The 22,359-nt window shown below is 37.5% G+C and overlaps 1 protein-coding gene across 8 annotated transcripts in view; it reads right to left on the minus strand.

Annotated features, from left to right (window-relative positions):
* The window catches only part of SOX6 (SRY-box transcription factor 6), a 368,589-nt gene that overhangs the window by 62,545 nt on the left and 283,685 nt on the right, over window positions 1–22,359 (minus strand). For 7 of the 8 annotated variants that reach the window (XM_082283580.1, XM_082283584.1, XM_082283579.1 and 4 more), the window contains 2 exons: window positions 4,929–5,078; window positions 863–1,043 (listed from right to left, as the gene is read on the minus strand). In XM_082283580.1, the coding sequence (XP_082139706.1) occupies window positions 863–1,043; window positions 4,929–5,078 (331 nt within the window). The remainder of the gene's footprint in view (window positions 1–862; window positions 1,044–4,928; window positions 5,079–22,359) is intronic. The other variant, XM_082283585.1, reaches the window with a different exon arrangement.

Raw genomic sequence — 22,359 nt, forward strand, 5'->3', positions numbered from 1 at the left:
AAAACCCATAATTTTTATATATTTAATATATGTATTTAACATATCTATTCATTATTCATAAGTGTTTCTATATATTTTACAAGTACACTTGAGCTACAGATTGTGAATAAGTGGTCTGTAGTAAGTATTTAGTCACTGTTAAAATTTACTGTTTGAACTTTAGGGCTGATCATCTACATTTTGCAGCTCTTGATTCTGTTTCTTGACTGGTTAAAGTAGTCTTCATACATAGTTTTCAGACCAATTTTGTTTCATCACTTAATAAGCTTAAAGAATCTTGAACACAGGTCAAACCCATATGAATTAACAAAATCCTGACAGATGGGCAAACAAATAATAAAAATATGGTCAAATAATAAAAACATGATCAAATAATAACATAAACTGGCTGGACTGATGCCTTTCTGTATTTATTTAAATTTAAAAAATCTATCTATTATCTAGTGAGGCTCTATGGGCATTCTAAGATAGGGGTTTTTTTTTGATCCAGAAGTCAAAATTTAAAAGTTAACTTTGTGTGTATACACCCAGTAGACACCTTTAGGAGAGATATTCATACAAACCTGTTTTACAAGTTTGATATACCTATCTTTATTTACTTATGTATGTATATTTGTATGTGTATCCTACATTATTTATTTCTTTCCTGTATTTCTCACACTCTGCCACATATTTTTGGGTACTGTTGTAAAACTTTAGCTTTTGAGCATTCTTTGAAAATCTTCGCTATATATTTTTCTTTCCATTTTAAAGAGAAATGTAGGCCCAAGTGTCTACTTAATTCAAAACTAAGTGTGCTCAGGCTGGGATTTCATGCTGAAAACTTGCCTATTTTCTCCTTTCCCTAGGACAGATTAGTTACCTAAAGAGGATCCTCTTCCCAGAGATCCACTGAGCGGGCTGGGGATGCCACTCTTGTTCGTCACTGTCACAGGACTGCTTTTGCTGGCTGGGAAGAGATTCTGTGTTGGAGATGTTGGGGATTTGACAGGTTCAGCTGTTTTGGGTCGGGCTGAGAGATTCAGAGGCTGAGCTGCTTCATCCTGCAAGAGTTTAATGTAAATAACTATTAGGAAAAGACAAATGAATGCATCATTTTGCAAGCAGCAGTTACTTTACACCTCGAAGACAATACCACATTCCACAGCAATAATAACAAAAGAAGCTAATTATCTGCCTCCTTTAAGATTCAACCAAAGGAAACCTCATTAATTTCTCTGTGTTATGCTTCTTATTTACATTATATGTGACTGGATCATTCTTTTTGCCAAATTAAAATTTGAATTAGCTCACATTATAGCTTAATTTCCTAATGTGTTTTCAGAGATCTAAATTAACCTAGGGCATTTACAAAGAATTATTTAAAATTTCCAGCAGCTCAGTAATGCTTTTGCACTGGTTCTGTTTGAAAAGTTCCTGGCACTATAAAAATAAGTTATGTAGCTTATTTTTAAATGTATTAGAAACTAAGGAATCAGAAGTACTACTATGAAAGAATCATTTGAAAACCCTGACAGCTCTTTGGCCCACATTTACAGCTGCTGCTAGCTTATACATTCCATGCATCTAATTCAGAGTGCATGTTTTGTTTAGTGAAACAATCTATGCTGGTCCCCCATAATAGGAGATAAGAATGTCATTGAATTCAAATTCCTTTACTTACTAGGGTGATGACTACATGCTATAGGCATTTCAAAATATATCTTATTTTCTATTATTTAATTTTGCATATTTTACGATATTTTAATATTCAAATGTCATGTTTTTGACAGATTTATGTAAAATCAAAAATATTTTCCACATAACTGCTATTCTGCTCCTTGTTTGATACTTCTGTATTATTCCCATATTCTGTAGTTATTTCTGCTGCATTCAACCTTTAGTATATCTGTGTGTTTTATTTGTATTAAGACAAGGAACCTTTTTTAAGGGTGTGTAAATCTAGTATCAGCACTTTTATATGTTTTGATACTTTTCATATGCAATGTGGAAGAAAATCTTTCTCACATATGTCTTGTTTCTGTAGAAACAAGTAGAGTAGGTCCATTTAAAAATATCTCCACTTTTTGAAGAAGACTTATTCAAGCAATTAATTTCTTTGATAAGTATAAACATTTGCAGTGCAACCTTCTTCCCATTCTTTGAGCTTGTTCCTTCCACTTAATACATTAAGCAAGACAGAGCACTTGAAAATCTGTGAAATGGTGATTTTTCTGTAGTAAAAGAGCCCAGTAAGACAGATCTCTCATTTAAAATATGCCCAGAGCAGAATTATGCTGGATGTAAGAGAATATTGTTCATATTTTAAAACACTGCACTGATCACTTTGAAGCTTAGAATTATGCCGAAACACAATAATACATCACATTATCTCATCTCTTCCATTCTCCTTACTGTCAAGCAGTGATTTAGCAAAGTACATCTGGTCACACAAAATGCATTAAACAGGAAAACATAACAAACAGGTATTTATAATGCCATTGTATCTTTAGCTTTAAACTTTCCCCAGAAAACTGCATGACATTTCAATTCTTCCTGGCCTCGGAGTGTGCACAAACGTCCACAGCCTTTCAGTGTCCAGGTGAGAGCAGGAGCTCGAAGGTACAAGGGACAGAGTCCAGCCTGGTGCTTTGTGGCCATGCTTACATGCAACCTCTTTCCTTGCACAGACAGAAAGTGGCTTCCCTAAACTTTTCCAAGAGTTCAGAGCCCCATTCAGACCAGGCTAAGTACTGTGAACATGCGCACATACAAATCTATGCTACAGAGTTCAATTTTTAAAGTTTTCTGTCTAGTACTGATCCAGTCGTGAAAGAACTCTAAACACCACCAGAACCTGTTTGTGTGTACTACATGGACAGCATTCTCATTTCTGCAAGGCAACCAAAAAGCCAGAAAACACTCTGGTCACTGACTTAGGGAAAACCTATCATTACTTTTTGAAAGGTCTGACTTCTGTAAAATAATTCCATTAGTTCTGTAAATAATGCATGTAGTTTATACAAACTGCTTAAAAACAGAGAAAATATAGAGGATTTGTTAAGCAATGCATGACCATCAAAACTGTCATGTCTAACAAAGGTAAGAATCTGCAAAGACTGAATATAGGTACTGCTATTAATACCCTATTAATAATTTCTTCATTAGCTATTGGTATTTGTCCACACAAAGCACTTGTAGTTCATCTTTAATATTCTGAATGCAGTAGTGTGCTTAGTAAAAATAACCATAAAAAGACTTCAATTTTATTAACATATACTTTAGTCCATTCAAGTTACATTATGTAGGGAAACCCCCAAGAATTTGCATGTGGTCAATTTTGTAACAGGACTCAGCTGGCTACAAACCTGGAATGGTATTGGCCTTGGTTCAAGAAGATATGTGCTTGAATTTAACCAGGGAAAATTTGACTCATACAGTAAAGGTTTGGTTTGGTGTGGGTCCATTTGGCTCGCTCACTCCCAAAATTACTTTTTCACATTAAAGTAGTCAGTAGTATATTCTCAATGCCATAAATCACTGGTGTTAGGTATCACTATACTATGGCAACTTTGCTGGAACAGTTGGGCTTTGCTTTTGGTGGCTTCTGTATTGACTGTAGCAAACTCTGCATATGTGGTAAATTTCCCTGACTGCTCTCAAGCCTGGCATTGGATTACAAGAGGTAAAATATTAGACTAATACACATCTACAGCTAAGTAAAGTGAATGCTTTGCTAAATAAATGTTAGATCTGGCCATAATGGAATAGTTTTTATTTATTAGTACTCTCAGCCTAGCAAAAAAGTGTCATGGAAATTTATCAGCCCAGGCAGAAATATCTACTCACCCACACTTTACCACGATGATTGATGATAATGAAAAAAACAAATGATATTTTACTCTCATGTCAAAAAATGTGGAAAAAAAAAAAAAAAGAAAAGAAACCACCACCCCAAGTGAGTAAAATTTTCTCAGGCTGGTTTGAAGCTAAGGACTGTTTGCCTGTAAAATGCTAGCAGCCAGCAAAAAAACCAAACATATTCCCTCTCTCTACCCACAAACTCACTACCTGCCACCTTTAGATCTATTTTAACAGTTCTGCACTTATATCTCTATCATTCAAATTGGTAAAATAGCTGAATGCTGGGTTTTTTGTACAGTTTGGAGTAAATTCATTCTGAGCCTGTTTGGTCTCATGAAATCCGGAACCACCCCGGGAGAACCCAGCAGGAGAAGCCAGGCAGTCCCACCCAAAGGCACTGGCTGCTCCACGGGTTTCACAGGGAGCACAACACTCATTCCAGGCTCCTGGCAAATGCCATGTTGTAGCTGCCTGGTTCCAAGCAAGTGAGAATAAGCAGGCACAAGCACTCGGCGATGGCGCAAAACCAGCGAGGAGCAGCACGGTTGTCAGCAGCTGTGTGAAATCAGCAAAAGTCAAATCAATCTGCAGCAACACAGTGTTTTCCCCGGAGCCCTGACTTACATATTCTTTTTATGGGAGGCTTTTCCAAAATTGTGGAATTAAGTACAGCTAGAGATTTGTAAAATAATTAGAAGCTCTACAGTCTCTCTCTTACCCTAACAATATAAGCCAGCACCACATTTTGAGATACTCAAGAGTTCAATGTGAAACAATTCATGAAATGGATGCCATTTATGCGTGTTACCAGATTACAAACTGAAATCTTGAAAATATCACATTTTACTGATGAATCTGTTGTGCTGCCTGTGGTAGGAAGAGGGACGCCTGGTATTTTTGGAAACAAGAAGTGAATGCATTCTCTTCCCTTCACTATACTGATAATACAGCATTGAAATGGAACTTTTTATTTGAATGTTGAAGAACTGTAACGTGGCTCAACTTCCAACTGTGAAACAATTACAGAGACCATTTGATTTCACTGTCCTTCTCAAACACCGACTCTTTTCTTTACTGAGAAATACCTTAACTTGAGTTACCGGGCTGGTCCCTCTCTTCTCATTTTTCATCCCAGTGGGTGAAAGTGCCCCTGTTGTATTTGGTGGCTGTGGAGTAGATGGCATTTTGGCTCCAGGAGAAACTTGCATGCTTGCCAGCTGAGCTGCATACAGTTGCTGGAAGACAAGAAGATATACATATATTCCTGCAATACTCCTAAAAAAAGAAGCTGTAAATGTACTTTTTTTTTTCTGGTGTTTCTTCTCTTAAAGGATCTTTTTCAGCTCTTGTTTGTGGCTTCCCTTCCTGCTATTTGCAAAAAGACAAAAAATAAAGAAAGACTGGAAAACTCCCAAACACCAATATCTTTTTTCTTCATTTGACTTTTGCTGATTTTTCTTGATTTTTTTTTCCTTCACAATGATGGTCGTGGTATTGAGCAAAAAGTTATACTGTGCCTGAATGTTAAAATCAAAATTGGTAAAATTATATGGCTGTTTATGAAAAGGAGGTATAAGCTCTTGTCAGAAACAACAGTAATCCAGGTCTTTCTATTCTTACCTAGAAATTAACCACTAACTCCAGAAACTTTACTGGGAGCTGCAATAGGAATGGTTTCCTACCAAAAGGCAAAGTTAAAATGGCTAACAAGGTATGTCTTCATCTGTGTGTACAGTGATAAATCTTCTATGAATGCAAATAATGAATCTAGGCCTTAAAAATTCCTGTAAATAGTGATGGAAGTACAAAAAACTCTAGTGGATCTTTTCAAAAAGTTTAACTGAAATATAATAAAATACTTTTATATTAAAATAAACAATTCCAACCAATAAAAAGTGTTTACTGAACAAAACTGTATTGGTTCAATTTCTTTCCATTGACCAAACTTAAACCCTCACCTTGGATTAGCATCATGAATAATTCTTCTGCCATAAACAGGGAAGATCTTAATCCCTCTTCTACACATAGATCTACATAAACTTTGCCTTATTAGTGAGAAAAAAGCCAGGTGGTTTGTATGTAATTTCCAACATTACTATCATTCAGATGGACAAATAAAAAAAATTACAGTAATCAAAAGCAGACCTTTCAGCACATGTAATTAAATGAAAGCTTAATAAAGAATAATTTGCAAGAGCCAGATGTGCTTATGTCATAATTGTTGCTTTCTTTGGAACAATTTTTCTAATATAACAAGCCTCCACAGAAATGAAAGTTACACAATGCTGTAAGTTCAGTTACTCAGTGGCGAGACAAATGCAGGAGGGAGGGGCAGAGTCACAGCTCAGGGTGACAAATGAAAACTATTGTTTGTTTGTTTCCTTCCCCTACTTTTCAGTACCACACAGAGACTACAAAAGGATCACAGATTAATGTTTTGAAATTAGTGGTGTTTAAATATTTTGGCTAAGGTACCAAGTTTTTTCCTATGCTAAAGGAAAAAGATTGAAAATAGAAAAAGTTCCCAGCTATTGGTGATGTCCTGGAGTGAAAAGGAAGGCTTTCATACAAAAGTGGGTGCTTTTTCCCCCTACTTCTGGGATCTTATCCCTTTTAGAATGTTCTTGAGGTCAACCTTTGCTTGCTCAATAGGATGCTCTGCTTAAATGAGAGTAAAAAACACATTTCACAGATTTTGAAATCCTGGACATTCTCAGCTCAGGAATAATCAGGCACTGCACTATGAAAGAGATAACACAATAAACTTGAATACAATTTAAAGACAAAACCCAACAATTACAAGGCTTTCTCAGTATTCTGTGGTTTGTCTATAAGTACTTTTCCTTTTTTTTTTTTAACTAATTTAAATCTTCTTCGACTATCTGAAAAAGATAACTTATATTTTACTAAAAGAAGACAAAAACTTTTGTACTTACAGTACTATGCATTGCACTTTCAAGAGTGTGAAAGGAATTCTGTGTATAAATATACTCAGATTTATCAACTAAATTTCAAAGGAATTTTCTTCTCAGGTAAACCAGCAGGGCACAAAAATGTGGGGTGTAAGTTATTCTTTTTACAGTATTCCATTTTTCACAGAAGATAAAACTTTATTGTCATTTATGGCAACCAAAATAGTGTGGTGGGTTGACCTAGGCTGGCTGCCAGCTGCCCAGCCAGCCAGTCTCTTCCTTCCCCACTTCAACAGGATGGGGAGAAAATAAGATGGAAAAGCTCATGGGTCGAGATAAAGACAGGGAAAACTCTTACCTCTTACCATCACAGGCAGGGAAAAAAAAAAAAACAAACAACCTAGGCTTGGGAAGAACTTATTTTTTCTAATTTACAATAGAGTTGCCTGGTGAGAAACAGAGATAAATACTAAGGACCCCATCCCTGCCATTTCCCCTTGAAAATTTCTTGACCAGATATTTCAAGATAAATGCAAAGATAGATACACGTGGCACCAGTCAGAGCAGGACTTGCTGGTCAGCTGAGTCCCACCAGGACTGGCAACAGAAACACCCACAGCACATTAAGGGTTAACATCAAGAAAAGTGGGCTTTTCTAGTGACTATCTAGGAAACTGATTTTGGAAATGCAAACAGGAAAAGTGGAATAAAATTAGAATTTTTCACTACTCCCCTCCCAGGGTGTTGAGGGCTATACTGCAAGTCCTGTCAGGAAGAAATGTTTCTAAGGGAAGACAGAATAAAAGAAATTTTGTCATTTATACATCTGTATGTACATATAATTCATGACTGGCTTATTCCGAGGTCTTAGCACTGGCTTTATCCTAGCATTTCTATAAATTCATTTTACAACATAAAAGCAAATGTATAAATAAGTAACAGTAATTGGCTTTCTGCTTTGCTTAAAGCAAAGCTGTTCTACAAGCAAGTACAAATACTGCAAGAATTCACACCAGCACTAGCAACATTGCTGTGTGGACTGGAAGGCAGCATAAGTTTTAAATACCAGTTTGTATGGGGAGCTAGCCAGTCTGGAAAAATATGGGCATGCCACCATTGCAGTGAAAAAAAATGGATATTTTTGCAAATACCACTGCTATGGCTCAAAATGGCAATTTAGGACCTCACATTGAGATGGTCAGATTGTGAAGCTTTTATTTGCAAGATTGAGGAGAGGAATAAAACCCAAACATTGAATGAATGTTGACTGTTGGCTTTTAAAGCTCAAAAGCAAAAGTTTCAATGGATTTTTTTCAAATGAAATTCTAACCAGTGAGTGCTTGACAACTAAGTAAAAAAAATTTTGATCTATGTCTATCCCATAAAGAGATGAGTATTTTATAATCCTTATGCTAACCACTGATTCAGAGGGCTCTTGGTTACAAATTAGATATTCAAAAACATCAAGTATTCATGATTGTTTTAGGAAGCCTTAAAAATGTATAATAGTCTGGTTTCGTTTTTTTTCTCAGAGGTCACAAACTTAGATTCTTACAATCCACTTCCCAGCATCTATATGTAAGTAATGCTGATTTTGAGTTCTTCAGTGCTCCTCAATAGCTAACAATTTTCAAGCCAAGCTTACTTACGGTATATGAAAAAGGAGGCAACTTTGCAGTTTTCAGAACCAGGCTTCTTCTAATGTCAAATTTGACACTGAAGAGTGGGATTTTGAAATGCCACAAGTCTCAGGGCAATGGCAAGTCCCACATTTAAGCACCTATGAACTTACAGGCTCACGGACTTAAGCACTTGTTACTGAAACTCTATTCCAGCTGTAATCAACTAAAAATCCGAGGGGAATTTGTGAAAGTTGGAGGCCACTATAAGTTTGAATGATGTTCATTTACTTAAAAAATCTTTCAAACAGGTAGGAGAGTGCTGTACTCAGCATGTGTACAGAACAGCACAAGTGCACACTGATTTTTTTCCCTGGAAACAGCAGAGTTCACATTAAGCCTTTGTTAGAGCTTAGAGCTATAACAATTCAAGAGAAATTGAATAGCAAACAAGAATAATAATCCTGTGTTTTCTGCTTCAGAAATTGCCTACAGAATTTGATGAATTATTTCGATTTCACTTTTCTTATAAAAAGTATCATCCACAATCTAGAATTTATCTAACAAGCTATGAACTAATAATAGACCATCTTGACTGATGCAAATGTTAAAACCTTTCCTAATGCCATCTAACTTTCAAAATGCCTTTGTGAGATATTTTCATGACACAGAAACATAATTGCCTTCACTGCCAGTATTCATTCATGCCTTGCCAGAAGACAAAGGCCTTAGGCTCACACACTGCTCTCACAAGTTTCAACATTTTTTCATCGAGTTTTTTCAGCTATATTTCAATAATCAAAACTCTTTCATTAGCTCAAGCCCCTTTCCCCATGACATTTGTCTTGCACATAGGTCTGTGACGTTCCTGGACACATTCTCTGCTGAATGACACTGAGCACGGCAAATAAGAACAGAGCGAAGCCTTCTGTGCACCAGATGTTTTCCCTTTTTTTTGCAGCAGGAATATTCATACTTATCTCTTAGACTGCAGCATCTGTGTCTAACAGAATGAATAAAAGTGAAGAATTTTGAGAATTAAATGCTACAGAAGTGGCACATGGTGAGGAAAACAGAATGGGCCATAGAATCATAGAATCACTAAAGATGAAATAACCTAAGATCATCAAGTCCAAGCATTAGCCTTGCACTGCCATGTTGACCCACTAAACCATGTCCCCAAATGCCACATCTACATCGAAACCATCTTACCAGGGGCTTGTCAAGGACAGCTCCTAGGCAAAAAGCTGGTTTTGAGAAGATACTTCAATCCAGAGAAAGTAATCAACAGGTGCACAGAAGAGCCTCCCAGGGAGGAAATGGAGGGACCAGTTGCACTTGTATAGGAACAAAAAGGCAAGGGCTAGAGACATTTCAACTGACTGTGTGGTGAGGGAGCACTTGGTCACAGCTGTGGGGATATAATTCAGATGTTATTTTTGCAGCAGAATTCTGAAGAAACTGTAGGAAAGCAATGTGTGAAACATGGAGATAAGAAAAAGAGTGGTTGCAATACTCAGTGTAGCAGATAATCAAACTGTGGGTGATGAGGGCTGGCCCAGCCCGATAAAATGCAATGGGTGTACTTGGAAGATGCATCTCCAAGAATTTCAGCAGAAGGTGCCTTGCTTGAAGTAGAAAAAAGGATCTGTTCTAGAAACTTTCACCCTTTTATTTTCTTTTCAAAGGAAAAATGCTAAATTTCATGAACCCTGATTAATTCTGAAGTCTTCCATTACTAAAAATGGAAGTCCTATGTTACATCTTCAACAAATACATTTGCTACAGTAAATGAAACTGAACAATAAAGCTACTGAGAATCAAGTAAGAATCCTTATTTGTCAGCATTTTAAATGAATTGTGCAAAGCTGAAATATCGTATTTATAGAGATGAAAGTTCAGCTATTTAGACAATGAGTAATTTGGTTTCTAAAGATGAAAAACTCTAAGGAGTGACTGCAAGTGCTGTTGAAATCCTGCACTACAAGAGGTAATGCAGTTATTTTTTCCATAGTATATTTAGTAAGTAGTGTTGCAAAGCCATAATACCAGCATTTTCCTTCTGAGAACATAACATGCAATAATAATACTTAGAACTATCTGATGACAAAGGGTTTTTACAAGCTCACCAAAACCAGCAACATCTTTACTATTTCCAGCACATATTTCTGAAAGGAAGCTACTGAAAGCAAAAAAAATCACACCTACAATGGGACTGCTTCTTTTTAATTATTGGTGTAGTAATGTTTGAAATAAGCTTGATGTCAAACAGATTACAGGAAAGAGAGTCTCAGTTTGAAAAAGTTTTTCTTCTCTTTGGAGGAAGAGCAGATTAGTGGTCACACCCATGTTTTGGGTGTCACAGATAATAACTATGGAAATAAAGTTTAAGTGCTGAGTCCAGTATCACTGGTATAACCCTCAGCAGTTCAGGAAAGGTGATCCTTTTCAGAAAGCAGTGTAGAAGCATAAATGTCCTACTCCAAAATTTTAGACATACTGTAATCTAAGTGCAAGAACTGCTTCTAAACTAACATTAATTGTACTCATTCTTTCCCACTTTTGTCTATAAATATCTTTTTTTTTGTATTGGCACATCTTCTGCACCAAATATGTTCAGTGACTAACACTGCAGTTGAGTGCTCTGCTGCAGCACCAAGGTAAGAAATGGAATTATAGACTTCTGTATATATATCAAGAAAAAATAAAACAAAAGCCCTAAAGGGCTGATTTTCTCTTTAAGGCTCTTCTTATATAGATCCTTGGAGTGAAAGGTGTGTTGACAGAAAACAACATCCAGAACCACAAGACAGCCTAAGTAACCCATCAGCAGCTTAACCATGTGACAAACTCCCGGCCTGTGGAGTCTGCCAAGGAGCCAGGTGCCATCACCAGAAAAACACCTTCCAAGGCACAGCATCTGTGTCCTAGCAGAGCTCTCCACACAAAAGGAGGAGGAGGAGGAGGAAGAGATGGAAAGGTGAACATATAATTATTAAGGAATTGTACATACACATGAAAGCAACACTTAGTATAATTTAATAATCTAAAACCTGGAAAATCAAAGATTTGCTGAAAAGAAACAAGATCCCTTCAAGACTGAATATTGTATGCTGAAAGTGCATGTTTCCTTTTTTTTCTGCTACCCGTTAAGAGAGTGTATTTTATAAATTTATGATGATGAAATTTCGATGTCGCAGAAGCATTTTCCCAGTTTTTCCAAGAAAATGCTAACAAATGAAAATAAGGTGAGTTTTACAGACCTTCTAGGATTGTGGGTCAGATTCTCATTTTCACATGTGCCACCACACAGATGTAATAAATATCTTACTATTTAAGAATCAAATTTGCAATATCATCTTAACTCAGAATTTTATGCTAAATAACTGAGACTTATTTGGCTCTACATGGGTGAATCTGAAAGTGCATTGATCAAGCATAGCTACATGAAATTTGAATAAAAATTAGGGGGAAAGTGTCTAATTTAGAATCACAATAAATAAAAAGTAATAATTATTGAAAATACTTCTTTTTCTCTACAGAATCCAAGTGTCATAGTAGGTGTGCATAGTTTTCCTGTAACAGCATCATATTTTTCTCTCCCTGTTTTCTCATGTCTAACGTATCCATAGTGGACATAACGTTCTGATTTTAAACACCCATAGATCACTCTGCTGCAGTCTGCTCAGCATTAGAGGGTGAAGATGCAGAGAATATTCACCTAATACACCAAATACCTCTGCAAAAAAGCGTTAAGGTGCACAAACAGCAGCTAATGAATTATCATAACTAATGTCATAATAACAAAGATTGTTGCTGTGATTATTTATGCGCTTGCTGACTAATGTGCTCTCCGATTTATTAAAACCCAATATGTGCAAACAAACTAACTGTATTTGTGAAAATACAAATAATACATTTTGTAGTCACAGGCAAAGTTAGAGGCGTTCAGTTTTCCCTTTACATTCATCTGTGTGTCTACTGAAAAACATTCTTTCTTAGCCAAAAAATTATTTTACCAGTTATTCAAATTCCTTCACTACAGAGCTTTTGGTTAGCTTGTTGTTGTTTTGGTTTGGTTTTTTTAACTATTAGAACCAGTAATTTCAGTGTCTGTCAGTTGCTATTATATATAATGTCAAGGGGAATTTTTATGTGGCCCTCAATTCCCCTCAGTTCCTGTTGTACTCCATGCAATACATGCCTGTATTGCTTCACTCTCAAGCAGCAAAATAACAGTTACCTAATTTCACCACTGAGTGTCTGCCGGTCCCAACTCCTTTCACAGACCACAAATTCATTGTACTGGTTCAGAAAAAGAAAAATCACTCTCATCTCTTCTGCTGCCCTGCTGTGGCTAATGGCCAGCCCGTACTGAAAATAAAAGAATCTCTCCACATTTCAGATACTGCAGCCTGTATTGTTGCAGTACTGCAAAATAACAGCTTTATTTTGTTAAAAGGGCCTAACTTTAAGTGGACCATGGAATATTTATGGCTCTCAGTAGTCCTTTGAAAGAGTTATCTTATGTTTTTATGCCGATCATGGGTCAGAGGTTCAAATCAGCACTTCTTTCTGTCACTCCTTATATGTTTTACTATAATTTACAGCTCAGCAAGAGGACTCATAAAACAAAAGTATCTATTTTACTTCAGCAACTAATTCTAGCTAATCAAAGCTTTCCAGCAAAACAACCCAGCATGAAACTCTGCGTGGAAAATATGCAGAGAACAAAGCGTTTTGTCAAATAACACATCTCATGATGTAAACACATATGTCTCTTATAGGAAATTTTATCGCTTCCACATTATCGGCACACAAAAGGAGCATTCTTGTTGCAGACCTGGTGTGACTGTGGAGCCATCGTCATTGGAAACAAGAGCCTGATTAGGTTCCCACACAGATATGAATAGATTTTCTTTTTTTAGTGTAATGCTGCCTTTCTTATTTCTTAAACAGACTAGTAATTGTGGCTGTAAAAACAGTGGATTGTGTTTGGACGACATTTGTTTCTTCATATTTTTTTTAGCTACCCAATGACACCAATTATCCCATATGGTTGTCCTCTTCTGGAAAGTCTGAGTTAATCCACAGCTGTGAAGATGAAGACGCACCCAGCAGGCTCTAAATCTGGTGGGTCTCTTGTCTGTTAATAAAGTCCACAGTCTGCTGGACAGATGTTAAGAGGATCTATATAATAAGTCAGTGACAAAGATCCAGACTTCTTCTGAGGAAAACAATTAGCAAAGACATCTCTATTCTTCATAGTTTTTCATTTCTTGCTTCATCTTTTGGAGAAGAAAATTTTCCTTACTCCACAGAGGAGTTCCTCAGCACGTACAATAGGTCCAGCTCAAAATATGAATGGACTAACAAAACACACTGGCATGTGTTCTGAAGAAATGATAGATCTTATTGTCCATGACCTATTCCTGCATGCTGTGGTTCCTGCACTATTATTCTGAGTTCATTCATCATATTATGGGGAGAGCCTGAATAGGTACTGTTAGCTATAAAATATCTACTTAAATTTATGACCTAATGGGAAATGTAAACTGAAGATAAAATTACCATTTTACTAGTTTTTTGTTTAAAGTTATTAACATTGTCTTTTCTAAAATAAAGGGATTATAGACAGTAGTTTTCATCCCCAAGGGTCATGCTGATGTTCTGGGGGGAAAAAACAAACAAACAAAAAGCCAAAACAAACCAAAAAAACCAACAAAAATCCTCACCAAAAAAAAAACACCACACCAAAAAAAAAAAAGAAAAAAAACACCCAAGCCAAAAAAACACCCAAAAACACAGGGAGAGAATGTGCACTGAGAAGACACCTGCAGCAATATCCATGTTTAGAGCCTTACTCACTTTTTCCTCTCCCCATCTTTTTCTCATCAGGGCCTGACAGCACAGACATCCAACCCCAAAGTCTCTCTCAGTTACAGTCATTTAAATTTGGAGAAAAGCTACAGACTTAAAACACATGCACCAGTGCAATAAAGAGCTAACTTGCCTTCAGGCACATGTGCATTAAGGTGCTCTCAAGATCACTTCTGTTTCGTTTGCAAACTGTATTTCTTGTTCTTTTGACCTCCTCCTGCTTTGTCACAATGAATTAGAAGCGGCCATCAAAACAGCTCTCTCTGCTTTGCTGCCTGAATGCAGGAACTCTCATGTAGGCTGCATCCCTGAGATCGTGCCCCTCGGAAATCAAATGGCTTTGATTTCATTGAATTATGACAATTAAATACAATCTCTCAGCAACTGCCTGTTCACAGCCTATTTACTGTAAAGCTGTGGAAAAAGCCAAGAAAGAATGCTTAGAGCTCAAATAAATTATCAATCACTGCAAGTGGCTAACACAATGTACATAATTTGGCACCTGGCAGTTGTCTCTGTAATATTCTGTTTGTTTCCCCTTTGAAAGTAAAGCTGATGGTTTATTAGTTTTACAGCAAACCTTGACAAGTTTTCAAGATAAAATGTCAACCCATCACCCTATGAGGCTGCTGGGAATTTTTCAAGACAGCATGAAAATAGCAAAAAGAAAAGTTTACTCTTTCAAAAAAAACATTAATTCAAAAATATATCCTGAAATTTTTATACAACTAAAGTTCAGACAGTACATTAGATATATCACCACCGAATATATACAACATTGTGTCTATTGAAAGAAAATGACTACTCAGCTCACAGAGTGTGATACTTAAATGAGAATTCCAATTTTTTCTAATGTCACTGATTCAAAAATCTAACCCTGTAAAGTATAGGTACTGATCCTCAGTCCCCCAGAGAGAAAACTAAATTTCTGCTATGTCAGAAAAGAGCAAAGGGTTGGCCAAAAGCTAACAGGGGGAACAGAGTAACAGCTACCAAAACATACAAATAAACAAAACAAAACCAAAAAAAATGTAAAACATATATACAGAATTGAAGGCCTTCTGTGTCAATATGGAGCTCTTACTTTCTGAAGAACAATTCCCTTGTGAAGCCACTGACTGGAAGGAGAGGCAAAAATCCTCACTGACTTGGCGGCCATGTCACACCTCATTTCACTCTTTTTATTTTTTTTTCCCCCTTTCCAAACAGACTGAGTGCTGGTCTTCTGAGAATATGATGCTAAGCCACTTTTCCTGTAGAGTTCTTAAACTGGGCCTCTGAGAAAGGGTTTGATACAATTCAATGACTGAAGTAATACCTTTGTCCATCTGAGCATTAAATGGCCCATTGAAATACAGTTTAGTTAGAAAGAATTTCAGTAAATGGTGCTTTCTAATTTTTATTATTATTATTATTATTATTCCTTTATCCAACAGATTACAGCCTGGACCTGAAAATGCAGTTCAATCACTTTTGGTTGCCTCTTAAGTCAGGCCTTTAGCCAGTGTTAATTAAATAAAACCCCTTCAGAATACTGGAGGTTAAATGAGAGCAACAAACTGGTCATCTTCAAAATATTACCTCATGCTCTCCAAAAAGCTGTATTCTGTTTGGGAGGGCCCTTGTTTAAACACATTGGTCTTAACAATAAAAATTTACTGGGAGCAGGGAGGAGGAAAACCATGTTAAGTGCTATTTTATCCAACAGTAATCACTAAACATTAAACACCTATTTCCATGCAATATACCATGTCCATTGTGTTTAAATAACACACATCATAAAGGAAAGTGCTGCAGCAGACAATTTAGGCTGTAGCCGCATATACAGCAGAATTTTCAACTTGATGAAGTGAAACTATAAAGAGTCGATGCATAAGTCAGACAGCTTCCATACCTAATATTCTTCCCTGCAGCTATTAGAAGTTCACATTTTTGTCTCTAGTAGGCATGCACATTAGTTTACCTACAATTTCAAGTATTCAGTCACATTTTGTTGTCTGTTCCCTACAATTTGACTAGAGCATGAAATTGGAAAGTAGTTGAAATTGTCGTTTTTTCATCTTCGTCATTTTAAATTAAAAAGGGAGGCTTTTGTGCAAGCTATTTGTTCGCTGCTTTGTAAAAAGTTTCCTAAAGTATTCATAATAATTTTACTATCAGTTGAAAGTAAGTTTTTTTACACATGGCAATTAGTCTTGTCTTTCTGAACATGACTTTACCGTAAAGACTCCTCCTTGACTATCCCTTTGTCCCAAGATTCCTTGGAAGAACGCAACCAAGCGATAATTCAGCATTATTGCTGCTCCAGTGCACTAATCACTTAAAGAGCAGTGAGGACCCTATGTTTACTGCCACAAGGCTCCTCCAGCCTCCCGGCCTAAGGCAGGCTTCCCAGGCCAGCAGCATCCAGATGTCAAGAGGAATATCCAAGTCCTGATGCAGCATGCTGCTCCATTCCAGTATGGCCCCAACATCTGTTTCATCTGCTGGCGTACAACCTGCCGGATACACGGAGGCCGCCACACAAAGCAGGGGACGGAGGGAGGCTGGGAGTGAAATGCTGCAGTTGCACAGCTCACTGTACATAGCACTAAAATCTCTGTATCAAGCAAATATCAGGAAGGACAATTAAAAAAAAACCAAAAAAAGCCACTTTCTGCATGGCATATGCTTAGCATTTTTTGTCCTAGAGGTGCAACAGCCCATAACACATTATCTTCTCATCTTGCTAACTTAACTCTGGTTTCATTCTTTGTGGTGTAAGGAAAGGACAAAAATAAGGAAAAGCGAAGAAGCACATAACACAAAATTCTTGTTGTGGTTATAGCAACTGCTCCTTATAAAAAAAAAAAAAAAACCAGCCAAAAACACAACTTAAAAATGAGACAAACTTAGGCATCTCCTACATATTTATAATTTCCTATAGATAGTAACTCAGGGGCTCAAAAACAATAAGCATCTTTTGTCTAAAAGAACATTGTAACATTGACATTTTATCTTGAGGCATGACAAAAACAGCAAACATTTTAGTTGATCTAGATTAAGTTCTGACAAGGAATAAAGGAGTGCTAACTGTTCTCATCTCTTCCACTTTGTGTATCTATTCTCTTGTATTTTCACTAGCAACAATAATGGAATAGTTGCCTGCTCCCATGCAAATTCTTTGAGTTGTTTATGAAAGCAAGATCAAAGCCCAAACTGAGAGTGCCTCTTCTTTTCCTGCTGTATTTTTTCTCAAGAGGAGGACCCAATGAGAGGCTGTTAAACCAGGAGTCTTGCTCTGCACTTCCAGAGCAGGAGCAGTCTCACAGTGCAACCTCCCAGCTCACCCTTTTCCCGTCCAGGCTGGGGACAGAGCTCACCTCTGTGTGCCAGGAGACAGGAGCACAGAGAGCAGGAGGCACAGAATACTCCTGTGTCCCACCTCGGCATGGGGCGAGCACCTGGCTCCAGGAAGGAGGACTCATCCCTCAGACCTTCCATTTAAACACTCCCACCCTCTGTGCACCTGAACAAGTCGCTATTTTCCCTGTGCTCCTCCTGAAATGTATCCACTGCTGCTGCAATACCACAGCACCTGAAATAGGTACATCTGAATACAACCATCAGGTATTCCCAGTAAAGATAGAATGTGACCATTAATAAAACCACTATTCTAATAAAATATTGTAAATATCAAGAAAAACATACTTTGTCTATAGCCATTTCCTCTGCAGGAGGATAGCAGAAATGTCAGTAAAACCTTTCTCTTAGGTACAAAGATTTGCATTCCTTCATTTAATGCTGTCAGATGCCTGATATGCTACTTTTTGATCACAGTTCTCCTGTTATTTACCATGCACAAGAAAGAACAAAATAGCCTTATCTTTGTGGTTCTCCCAGATTATATATTGTGCTACACATCTTGAAAATTTGCAAAAAATCTTCAACATTTTTTATTATTATTTTACAAAGTAACTGTGAGATGCTCTGCTTAAGTTTCTGGCAGAAAGCCAGTCATGGAACAGGACAACAGCATTTGCTTGAAAAAGTAATTTCAAGTTTCCAGTAGATGATGTTCTTTGAGAAAAAATGTGAAATGTTAAAGATAAATCTGTATGTGACTTTCCTATGTTTGCCACTATTAGAACTTGCTATTGGCATTTTCCTAGCATAAATTCCTCCTTATGAAAATTGAGGATGGCACTAAAGGCAGCTAGCTCACTTAGGAAAGCAAGCAAGGACCAGGCAGCACGGCTCCAAAGATACCTGCAAACAAAGGCTCTGATGTTTTAAACTCCTTCTCTTCTATCCAAAGAAAACAAATAAGCAGTGCTTCCTTAAAGTGAAAATATAACCAGATCAAGCAGAAAAATACAAAAATATGACCAGATGGTTGCATCAGAGTGCAGATTTTTTCATTCACTTTATGCTATCTTAGTATTACCTTCTCTGGTGACGCTGTAAATCAGATTATTCATAAAAAGAATTTAAGATGTTTTCTGGTATTCTTTCAGAAGCTCTTCCTTAAAAATCTGGGATTTATTCCTTACTGCTAATACTAAATATTTTAAACAATAAATGTGAGAGGTCTATATGAAAAGCAGCTACCTTACAAATTAGGATAGTTTCACACACTTTATCTATAGAAATGTCTTCTGCACTAAAGCTAGAGTAAAAAGAAGGAGTATCTCCATGATAAAGGGAGAAAAATGATATGATTGAAAAGCAATTAATTACAGTAAGTTTGCTGAAGGGATGATAGCTATCAAAGCTTATCAAATTTTGCATTTCAGAATTTCAGATATTTCTTTCAAAAAACGTTAACACATAGATGGGCTTTGTGAGGAAAGTCAGGAGTTTCATTCAGTCTCATGTCAGCAGGATTACAAGCAATTATGAGTAACCGCTTGTTGAGCTGTGTGAAATGAGTTGGTGAATGAGTTTCCTAGTGAGCACATGTCCATGTCACTGGTACGACTGCCAGTAATGCAGACACTCTTAGCTGAAGGGGTCTAAAAACATAATTATTCTCCTAATCCTATAGGAGATGGTTGTGCAATTGCTGCTTCTAGTGTATGCATTCTAGCTCTGTCGCCCTGATGGCACACAGCAAAGCTGAGGCATAAGCAAGAGAAAAGGAAATCAGGACATGGGGAAAAAAAATAAGTGGCAATAAACCTTCCCTAGAAATATCTCATAAAATCTGGCATAGATTGGTGGGTTCATTCATTCTCTGACCATCCAGATGGAGAACTTGTCTAACATGACGATTGCAGTATTTCCTGTGCAGAACTGTACAGACAGAACAAGAAAACTGAACGCTCACTTACCCCTGCTAAGCACACTGAGAGGCAAAAGCTCTATGATTAAATTCCTACGCGCTCCCATGACAGAGGAACGAGACACCATCGCCGCAGTAAACGGGTGCAAGTGAGGAAAAAGGAAGAATCCCATTTAAACAACCTCTCTCAATTCCCACATCTGAATCCCCATCTTGTGAGAAGATGCCGAGGCAACCCTACGTTTAAAAGCTGAATATTTGAAAGTGCTGCTTGGGATTTGAAATGGCAATGTTTTCTTACTTTTATAAGGGAGACAGTTCATGTGGTAGCTTGCAGCCATTCTACAATTTCCACTAGCAAAATGGACAGAAGACGGGGATATAATAAATATATACTGGCTCTACTGATCAGGAGAAGCTTTATCAGTCAGCTGGGGCACATCTGGGAAAAAAAGTCACTCAGGTGCATCTCTAGCATCCCATTCAATTAACATACCATTAAAAATGGTTCATCCCTGTTCAGCCTGCTGCGTTACCTGATAAGTCAACATAGTTAAAATGTATATTTAAATGCAGAAGACAGTGAAATGTTTTCTTTGTGAAGCAGAAAACAAGCCCAACTTACAGGTATTTTAAAGCACTGGAAATAATTGTCCTTTACAGGTTGCTTGGCAGATCGCTCACACTGATCTTTTTACTGTATATTTTGAACTTTCATGCACCTTCAAGGAAAATTAAATAATTTCCTTATAGGAAGCACACAAAACATTATGCAAAACGTATTCAAATGGGCTTATAAAAATTACATCTAAGAAAAAAAATCACATTTGCACCTCAAAACCAGGTAACTGGGAACTTACTATTATAAATTCATTGGAAGCCAATGTGTTTTACACCAGTAAATGTGAATTTGACGTAAGATTGCTGTGCTTTCTAAACTGCAGTGGGTGTGATGGGACCAGCCTAAATAGGTTATGAGGAGTGAATAGCCTTCTCCTAGGTGTTGAAGACAGCAGCAGAAGAGAGGGCCTGTACTGGATGAATTACTCTGGATAGTTCACAGAGGTGTTATTAAATAATGCTGTAAACTGGTTAAATCTGGTGACTTGCTCTGTGTCTAGAGTGTAGCACAAATGATTCAACTGCATTGAAAGGACTTTGCCTCTTTGATTTCTCACTTCACTTCCAAAAATGCCAGTGGACCTGACAGCACCCTCTCACTGTTCCTACACCTGAAATACTTTTTCGTTTGTTTTCATGCTTTGCTATAATTCATGCCCAACACCAAAATATGTGCCCTATTATGTCTACTTCACTAGATTTTGTGAAGGATTCCTTTAAGTCTCAAATAATTCCTTAATACTGAAATTTAAGCATGATGTGTTTTCTTCTTGTACGCCTGAAGACGCTTCTCCCTGCAGTCTCTTTTTCGGGACTGACATGCAAACCTTCTGGTGTTCCTCCAGCCATATGTAGCCTTCATGCTGAGCCTTAGGAATAGACAGATGAATCCAATACTTTCTAGTTAGGACACTGTTCTAGTTCCTCAATCATATGGATTCTAAAAACATCACAGACCAAACATATTTTAGACAAGCAAGGCGCTGAAGGCTGTACACCATTCCCATTTCACCATCCGTAAAGCTTCTTCAGCTTGGTGATAGCATTATCTATACACTGGTTTGAGGAGTTTTATCTCGTCTTCCATGAATTCTCCTCATTTTCTGAACTGGGTCAGTGGGAGGGCACATGGTCTTCTAATCCAAAACCCCATTTCCATGGGGCAGGTGATGATATCTTTCCAGTCCATGCGTCTCTAAGAGAATTCTTCTGCTTCCTTTGAGCACATATGTGTTAGTTTACACCTAGAAGCTCGAATCTAACCACCCTTGTTCTTAGAACTTTTAGTTCAGATGAAAGGGGAGCTATTAAGTTTTCTTTTTCTGTAGCAATTAGTCAGGGAGGAATGATAATACCGGCATGTATTATTTTCCTTTGTGCATAGACCTAACTTAAAAGATATTTTTGTCTTTAATTTGGTTCCTGCTTAGTTCCTAAACAACCAAACATATTAACACCTTCACAGGAAAAAATCCTTCATGTTTGTAATTTGTAGTGAAATTAAGCAGCTTGCTCTATGGTTATAGAGTATAGAAGCATAATAAAATTCCAGAAACATATTCACTTGCAGCTAATTCCTTTAAGGCACACACCATATACATTTCTAGAAAGCTTGAAGGAATCCAACTGCCAGCTCAGAGTATGCCTCACAGTCAGCCTATTCCCCAAAGGGATGCCACAGTTTTAAAAGAGCTTTAAAAAACCTGCTCATCCCCTGATGGCACTCCGTAGTACTGGTGCCTCTGGTGCTCTGTCAGTAAATGCAGCAGTAACTTATTTGCTTCTTACTGGCTTCTGAGTGAATACATACCCCAGGGAGGCAGCTTTGCAAAGCACAATGATTTTAAAATAGAGCCTGGGCTTTCAGCAAGGGGCAGCCAGTGGTTAAGGCAGCAGGAACATCTTGTTGACGCTGGGGGCTCAGCCTCTCCCAGTCACTTGGGCTCCAGCTTCTGCCTTGATATAGACTGAAGAGATGCTGGAAACCGCCTGCCATCCAGGGCATAAGGATGATAGCCTCCTAAACATGCAAGTTTCCTGATAAGTGAGTTGATGTCTGTGCCACTTAGGATCTCAATGGTAAATTCTCTCTGGAGCAGCATATGGGCCTGGAAGGCAGCTGTCCTGCTTGGTGCAATCTAAGGGTGCAAAAGGTGGGAATCATGCCAGGGGCCTGATCCCTAGCTGCCAGATTGAAAAGTCTTCCCTCTCGGGACAGGAG

This window comes from Coloeus monedula, assembly GCF_965178545.1.
Source record: "Coloeus monedula genome assembly, chromosome: 6".
Lineage (NCBI taxonomy): Eukaryota > Metazoa > Chordata > Aves > Passeriformes > Corvidae > Coloeus > Coloeus monedula.